The sequence below is a fragment of the Festucalex cinctus genome, chromosome 13, assembly GCF_051991245.1.
Source record: "Festucalex cinctus isolate MCC-2025b chromosome 13, RoL_Fcin_1.0, whole genome shotgun sequence".
NCBI lineage: Eukaryota > Metazoa > Chordata > Actinopteri > Syngnathiformes > Syngnathidae > Festucalex > Festucalex cinctus.
This window is the reverse complement of record NC_135423.1, coordinates 12814112-12822614: the sequence shown is the minus strand read 5'-3', so window position 1 is coordinate 12822614 and position 8503 is coordinate 12814112. Positions and strand designations below refer to the sequence as shown.

Genomic DNA, 8503 nt, shown 5'->3' with positions numbered 1-8503 from the left:
ATGGAGAAGGCCACCAGCGACAAGATTTTCTGCTGCAGCTGGATGCGCCGCAAGCTCCCCTGGGCCCTCAGGGAGGAGGTCTACCACCTCTTGAGGATGATGGGGCCCCTGGTAAGTACGCCTGCTTTACTTCGCAAAGTATCGGGATCGCTCATCCGCACCCCTTCCCAGTTGCTGGCTCGGATTCTCGGCTATCTGCTTCCGTTCGTGGTGACGATGTTCTGCGGACGCCTGACCAACGAGGTGATGGCCGGCTACGGATTAGCGTCCGCTGTAAGTAGTCGTCCCCAGTGACTGTGCATGACGGTTACATCCATGGCGTCTTTTCCCGCTGGGTTGCTTTCACTGTTTTTTTTTTTTCCCCAATGGGGATTATTCTATTGGTATTTTTCAATTACGATACAAAGATAACTTGGATTTGCATGCTTTTCAATGGAGATTGTTCTTTCTTTTTATCCCAAAAATAACTTGGACATGCGGACTGTTGGCATATTTTTTACTCCTTTTTATCTCAAATCAAACCAACAAAAATTACTCGGGTGTATAGTAAATGCTTTTCATTTGGAGATACATGCTTTTCATTGGACAACACTTTCTTTATCAAAAATATATACATATATATATATTTGAGATATACTGCATATATTTGGAGAGGCATGGATTTAGTTGGGGATGCAAGCTTTCCATTGGACAACATTGCTTTTTCCAGGGATGGGCGAGTACCGATACCAGATATCCTGTCGGGCTGATGCCAAGCCTTAATTAAAGGTATCGGCACTCGTGACGACGTCGTTCAATACCAGTATCAGCTGCCATCTTGTGGCAGAAATTAGAAGAATAGAAAATTGCCGTATAATTTCATGAAATTGTAAGTAAAAATGCTATACAAGAATATTATAGGTCTTTCTTTAAAATTAACGGTCATTGTTTTTTGGGGGGAATTTGTTATGCATAAAATTACTAGAGATATCAGTACTTGGTATCGGTATCAGTGACTACTCAAGAGTTCAGTACTCGTATCAGTCTGGAAAAAATTAACATCCCTATTTTCTTTCTTTGTATAAATACAACAACAACAAATATTTTTGTGGCTATATTTCAAGATACATGCTTACATGCTTTTTGTTGCTTTACAGCAACAAAAATTTTCTTATGTTTTTTAAATCAATGGTAATTATTGGAAGTATCCAAAAGCGTATTACTTAAAAAAAAAGAAGAAAAGTTAAAATAACTTGGCCATACATCCTTTTTATTCTGAGATAGTGAACAAGCACTTTCCACCCATACTCAAAAAAAAAAAAATAGACAAAAGAAAAAAAATTAAAAAAATTTAAAAATGTTTTCTGTTTTGTGGTCATATTTGGAGATGCTTCCTTTTGTTTTAACAATAACAATATAGACAACTGTTTTTGGACAGATTTCATCAAATAGAAGCTTTTCTTTGGGAGAAAGAAACATGTTTTCCTTTTTTTTCTTTTAAAACTGAAAAAAAAATGCTTTTCATCGGCGACGCATGCTTTCTTTTGGATACAATTGTGATGTAATCAATATGTGATTGCCGTGACCATCATGAAACAAGTTTGCAGTGTGACTCATCACACTTAATCAACTCATTTGTTATCTTTCTTCTTTAGACCATCAATGTGACCACTGCATCAACAGGCCTGGGTTTGGGGTTCGCGCTTGATACTTTGGTTGCTCAGGTCTGGGAAAACTCGCGCATTGTCACCTCTCGTACTCGACTTGAACACTAAATAAAGCCAACGTGTGGCAGACTTTCGGCGGCAAGAACCTGCTGCGCGTGGGCGTGATCCTGCAGCGAGGCGTCGTCATCCTGCTGCTGTTCTGTCTGCCCTGCTGGGGTCTGCTCCTCAACGCACAGAGCCTCCTGCTGCTCATGGGCCAGGAGCCCGGGGTCACCCGGTAACTAACGTGACCACATCGCCGTCACGATCATCCAAGTGTGTTTATATGTTGTTCTTTGTGATTTCAGAATTGCGCAGTTGTACATTACGGCATACCTGCCGGCAATACCTGTAAGTTGTTTTCAGTGGTGGGCCGGTTTCTATGATTGTGGACGTGGTGGAGAGCAAGGTAGCAAATGCACGGCCTACCACTGGTTGTTTTGGATGCAAATTTGTCCGTTTCAGTCTTTTGCTGTATTCTGATGTGACTCATCAATGTCTGTCTGGCCTTTAGGCAATGTTTCTGCATCATCTGCAGGTGTCCTACCTTCAGAATCAGGTGCAGAAACACACATGCACATACATATTAGTTCCTTCATTGTTGTTACTTCAAGTCAGATGACATTTTGAGGGCTTGTTCAAACGCTGTGCATTTTGAAAATCCAGCCCCCGAAGCTTGTTTGACTTTGATGAAATTTAGTGGGCGTGTCTGTCATGAGTAGACCTACAAAAAAAAAAAGTCTCATGAAGCCATCCCTGAAAAGGCACAAGAGGTCTGCCAGTTTGGTTTGATGACACCATTTTAGGTTCATCTTATCCATTTCTAGTGTTCCTTCAGATATTGAAGTCTTTGGCTGATGCCAAATTTGAAGCCCATCTACTAACTAGACTTATGAACAAATTGCGAGGACTTTGATGAGTCTTGGCAGTTTTGAAAATTCTGCCACCAAAGCCAGTTTCCCCAAGCAACATGAAATTTTGTAGGGGGTCAAATCACAAGTAGAGCCACAAAAAAAAGCCTATAGATGCAATGCTTGAACAGACACAGGAAGTTATCCATTTTCCATGGGTGCGCACAAGTGTACTCCTTATCTGATTGCTGCCAACATATGCTACCACATATTGAATCATATACAATATATACTAACGAGACAGATGGATGACGCTAAATTGTGGAACATTGTTTTTTGTCAGTGAAAGTGGGTTGAGTGTGGTGCAAAGTTTCATGACTTGCTATCAAACATAAAACTGTCATAACACAAGTCTCCAAGGCCAAAGATTGCCTTGTTGGGTTACATATTTGTATAACTTTTGTTTGCTAGGCAGTGTTCATGGGAGCACAAACCTAACTTTATTGATAGTTTATTGATAGTGTACATAAATTAACTTGCTGCTCTGTGGTATATATACTGTAAAATGTATACAGTGGTGCCTTGGGATATGAGTTGCAGTTTAATTTGTTCCGTGACCTTGGACGTAACTCAAAACAATTGTATAAATCATCCTGCCTCATTGAAATGAAGCATTACAAAACAAAATCAACAACAGCACTTATTTGCCCAGTACTTTAAAACAAAATGACTACATTAAATACAGTGAAAAGAATGAAACATTTTTTTTTGATTTAATTCAGTGGACATTCTTCTGCTCCTTCTGGTGTGCACACCTTGGCCACCAGGGGTCAGTATAATAAAGATATACTGAAATACATAGAGCTAATGGATGGATGGATGTTTACAAAAAAAACAACTCAGCAATATTTGTTGAAAAAAAAAATTCTTCCTGTGAGTCTTGTTATATTATTTTACATCCTTCCTCAGTTATCCAAAGCAAAAATAATGTGGCCATTTTAAGCACACGTGTAATTTTTGTTTTATGTTTAGTGTGACAGTAAACATCAACTGGGAATCACAATAAAGAGCTCGAAGCGTCTTTTTTGAAGAATTGTTCACTATCTGCCAAACTGCTGCTTGATGTGAAGTAAGTTGTATTCACTCCCATCACACAGCATTCGGAGGCTATCTGAAAGTTTTGCATGCCAGTCAAAGAGAAGAAAAAAATTGTCCCAACAAGGTCTCATATCGTGAAAAACTCTGAAGTCGGGTTGCTGATATCTCAAGGCACCAGTGCATTAGAAAGCATCCATTCTCATTCATTGTACTGTCTTGTCGTCGTTTAAGGGGATAATACTACCACAGATGTACGCTGCCGCCCTGGCAAACGTGGCAAACTTGCTCACAAACTATATCTTCATTATTGTGCTCGATCTCGGAGTGTAGTAAGTCCAACACACACACACGCGCACACACACGCACGTACTGTATGCAAGGCTCACATCATAATTTCAGAGTCAAAATTGGCATTTTACACTTCATCAAAATACATTGAAGAGCAAAACTGAGATCACAGATTTTTGCTTCCCAATAATTGGACTGCCAAAACGGTCCCAAAAAGCTTCACTTACGTGTGACTATAGTCGAGGTCGATGCAAGTTTGGTGCTACTTACGCTACGTCAGCTAGCTAGCAACGAGCTTTCGCTGGCTAGCAAGTGTGACTAAACACGTGTGGAATCGCTATTAAGTCAGTCGGTGACAAATAAGCTACACTTTTAAAAAAGAATGTCACTCAGGGATGACGAGGAAAGACTGAGCCAAGTCGAGTCATCTTTATTTACTGAGAAGCAATTCTACTTGCTAAGCTGACCTAAGATTCACGTCGTGTAAACGTGTAAGTGCCTACGTGAGTACACGTTTCACAGAAATATGGCTGGATTTACATTAAAGCGGCAAGTGTCCAACATTGAACAGCAACATAGAAAACTTTTTTTTTTTAACTACACTCCGCAGTAAAATAGTATCAGTAATGTTATGTGTCTGATTTAACACATTCGGATTTGACGTATTTTTCCGTCAATGGCAGTGAATGAGTTAATAGAGCAGTGCTTCACAAACTTTTTTGCAATGCTCCCCAAAATAAGAAGAAAATATTTGTCAGTAAAGTTGTTGTAAGTACACTTTGATGAGCTAATACTCCTTCCGCACTCTTTGACAATGAGAGTGCCACTGCCACCTACTGTAGTGGATGTGCAATGACACTTGATTCTACAGCAAAAAAAAAAAAAAAGTTAGTTCCCTGCGGTCACAACTGGCGTCTCAAAAAAAAGTTACTTTGAGCCTTGATGTGTGGTGTGTTGTGTTATACACATTTCTGATATTTTCTTGCCCCAGTGGATCTGCAGCAGCGAGCACCCTATCAGAAATCTACATCTGTGCCTTCCTGTTTGCTTATATCTGGTGGAAGAAGCTGCATAAAACGACATGGGGAGGTGACATACATCATTTGTATCCTCCATATACAAAAGTCCAGTCCAGATATTTGCAATGGCAAATAAAGCTCATTTAAATATTCCTTCAGGAAACGCATGTGAATGCCATAAACAAAGCTTGATAAGACAAGACAATAATATAACTGATGTTTCAGCGAGTGGGCCTCGCTTTTGTTGTGTCTGGCATGTCTTCAATAAGTTTTTGTCTCGCGCCCCCTGCAGGCTGGTCTGTGGAGTCGCTGCAGGAGTGGGGCTCCTTCATGAAACTGGCCATCCCCAGCACACTCATGACGTGTTTTGAATGGTGGATTTATGACTTTGGAGGCTTCTTTGCAGGTAAATATGTCATTCATAAATGTATTTGTATTTTTTTTTTTATACTTTGTTTTCCTTTTTTTCTTTTCCTTTTCTTTTTTTTATTTTCTGCTCTCCAATTTATTTTACGATTTCCAATTTAACTTCTAAATATTGCTGATTTTGTGTCTCGTGTGTGGCAGGGATGCTGGGTAAAAATGAACTGGCAGTCCAACATGCCTTGATAACAGTGGGAAACTTAAATTACATGGTATAGTGAGCAAATCTTGTACTGGTGGCCGTTTTGTGTCCTCATACAGTCAACGTCGCTGTGTGCATTTCATTTCATTTCATTCCACACACAATTTGCAGGTGACTCTCGGCATCCAGGCGGCTGCATGCGCCCGCGTGGGCAACGCCCTCGGCGCCGGGGACACTGCAGGAGCGCTCCTCACCTGCAAGGTGGCGCTGGCGCTTTCAGGTCAGACGCGCTGCTTTGCTACTCGTCGTTCGCAATTTGGCGCCTCGCAATGCCTTCCTTGTTTTTGTTGCAGTCGGCTTAGCCATTGTTCAAGCAACCGTGCTCGGAGCGACCAAATCCATCATCGGCTTCCTCTTCACCTCTGATCTGTGAGGCTCTTCATTAATCTCACATCGTAATTATTACAAGAAAAAAAAAATATGATATTGGGGGGTTGGTGTCAAACTCAAGGCCCGGGGGCCAGATACGGCCCACCACATCATTTTATGTGGCCTGCCAAGCAAAATTTATGCATCGACTTCTTGTTTCTTGATGTTCTACCATACTCGCAGATTGTCTCGACTTTTAAAAATGTTTATTTCAAACATTTTGTTACCAATTCTCCTTTTAAAATTAATGTCATAATAATTGAGCTGGTCGTTGACTGCAGAAGTAGTTATTTATCAATTTGTTGTGTATATGTAATATGAGCTGATCATAAATTTATTCAGCTTCATGGTCATAACGGCCTGGTCATGTGACCCGTGACAAAAATGAGTTTCACACCGTCTGAGAGAGTTTTAAATATTAGGACAATACAAGTTTTGATTTCTCAATAAATCATTTTTTTTAAAGTTGTGATTACATGAATAAATTAGTTATTTATTACCAAAAAAAATGGTTTACAGTAATGCTTCAAAGTCAAATGTGGAATTCTGCGGGGAAAAAGTTGTAATTTTACTCAAATGTTTTGAGAACTGAAAAAAAAAAAATCTGAATTGACGTGACAATACATTTTCAAAGAAAATATGGTAATATTTTCAGAAGCTCATAATTATCAAGGAATATTTTAATTTTATTCAAAAAAGTTATGGTATTATGAGGAAAATAATCTAATATTATTAAACTGATTCCAGTGACAATTGAAATATTCCATGATAAATTTTGTGTTTGCCTTTTTTGCTATATTTTTTATAACAATAACAACAAAAATCACCTTTTTCCCCCCGGAAAAAAAATCTACATTATTTCACAAGAACAGTAAAAATCTAGAGAATAAAATCAGTACTAGATGAGGAAATGTATCAGAAAATGTTCCTAACATGACCTCCTTTCAGAAACATCATCAATCTGCTGTCTCGCTTGATGGTCGTTTATTGCTTCCTACAGTTGTTTGATGGCATTGTGGTGTGTAAGAAAAACTTTGAATCCATACACAAATGTATTTTCAAAAGTCCACCAAGATACAAAATACTTTTTTTTTTTTTGCTTGCCCTGCTTTAGGGCGTGTCCGCGGGCATCTTTATGGGAACGGGAAAGCAAAAGATAGCCGCAGTGGCTAACTTCTTCGGCTACTACTGCATTGGCCTCCCCATCGGTATTGTGCTGATGTTCGTGGCCAAACTCAACATTTTAGGTATTTACCTGATGACTTTTTTTTGACACAAACAAGACGGGGGTCATCCCTCAGTGTTTTGGTTGTTTTTCTTCCTCAGGTTTCTGGCTGGGGCTCCTCATTTCTGTGATCCTACAATCCGCCTTCTCCCTCTTGGTCATCTTCAAACTCAACTGGAAGAACATCACACATGAGGTGGAGCACCTTCGAAGTCCGAATAATAAAGACTTTTTTTTTTCTTTTTTTTTTAAGTGTTAGTTGTGTGGCTGTTGTTTTGCAGGCGCTGAAACGAGCGCAGGCGAAGTCAAATGTGCCGTTACTCAACATAAGTGCTGCAGCTAATAACCAAAATGGAGAACAGACACAACTCCAGCACAAGGTAAGTTAAACACATTGACTGATCAAACTGAGCCACCAACTAGCTAACTAATTAACCAACTGACTTAGTGACTGAATAATCAACTAACTAACTCACGAATAACTGACTGACACACTTATTGATTATTGATGATCTTGCTGCCTAAGTAGCCAACATGAGTGGCTGATTACTGACTAGCTGACTAACTAGCAAACTAAAGAATGAACTGAGTGACTCAGTTATTGACTAACTTGCTGACTAGCTAATTATCTAATTAACTTACTAATTGACCCCAACTGTCTTGCGCCTCTACTCAAAAACAATAAAATCAATGGAGGGCTTCATACACGTGAACGGCGAATGTTCCGACGGCGGCTCGAAGACTCCGCCTGGCGACAGGGAGGACACCGGTCATCTCTCCGTTTCCCAGCTGGTTCTCCGCCGAGGCATCACCATGGTTACGGCACTGGGCCTCTTGGCAGTGGGTACCTGTGTGCACTTCCTGGTCCCGCCGCCCGAGAGCACGCTTTTGCTCCACGCCAACCTGACGAGCATGAATGCCACACACAGTCCCCCGCAAACTGTTACGATGCTGGACTGGTGAACGAGGATGAAACCACCAATCCGCATCCTTTCTTGTCAAGGTCATACAGAAGATAAGACTCTAAATTTGGATCAGTTTTATTCTCATCGCTGTGTTGTATGTAGCAACAAGGTCACTTTAAGAACATTTTTAACTTCTTTGATTTTAGTTTGTTTCCTTTCCTTTTTTTTTTGAAGTAGGCTATGCTTGTATTGAGCTAAAAAAAAATAAAAAAAAAAATAAAAAAAATAAAAACTAATGAGACTGAAAGTCTTTTCTACTTCATGAAACAAATAAAAACAATTTCCTGTCACAATTGGGAAATGTGAGTACAATAGTCAATATCACGACAATTTCCTGTCAGTGATGTAAACTTTAGCCTATCCCGAAATAAAAGAGGG

At 39.8% G+C, this 8503-nt stretch overlaps 1 protein-coding gene across 1 annotated transcript; it reads left to right on the top strand.

Annotated features, from left to right (window-relative positions):
* Positions 1-8123, top strand: LOC144033556 (multidrug and toxin extrusion protein 1-like). The gene is made up of 17 exons (XM_077541740.1): positions 1-111; positions 172-273; positions 1635-1703; positions 1775-1923; positions 1994-2036; positions 2200-2244; positions 3866-3963; positions 4914-5011; positions 5234-5347; positions 5509-5576; positions 5678-5786; positions 5860-5935; positions 6884-6953; positions 7050-7182; positions 7262-7356; positions 7442-7537; positions 7845-8123. Exons 1-17 carry the CDS (start codon positions 1-3, stop codon positions 8121-8123), a joined length of 1755 nt encoding a protein of 584 aa, XP_077397866.1.
* Positions 8124-8503: the final 380 nt, after the last annotated feature.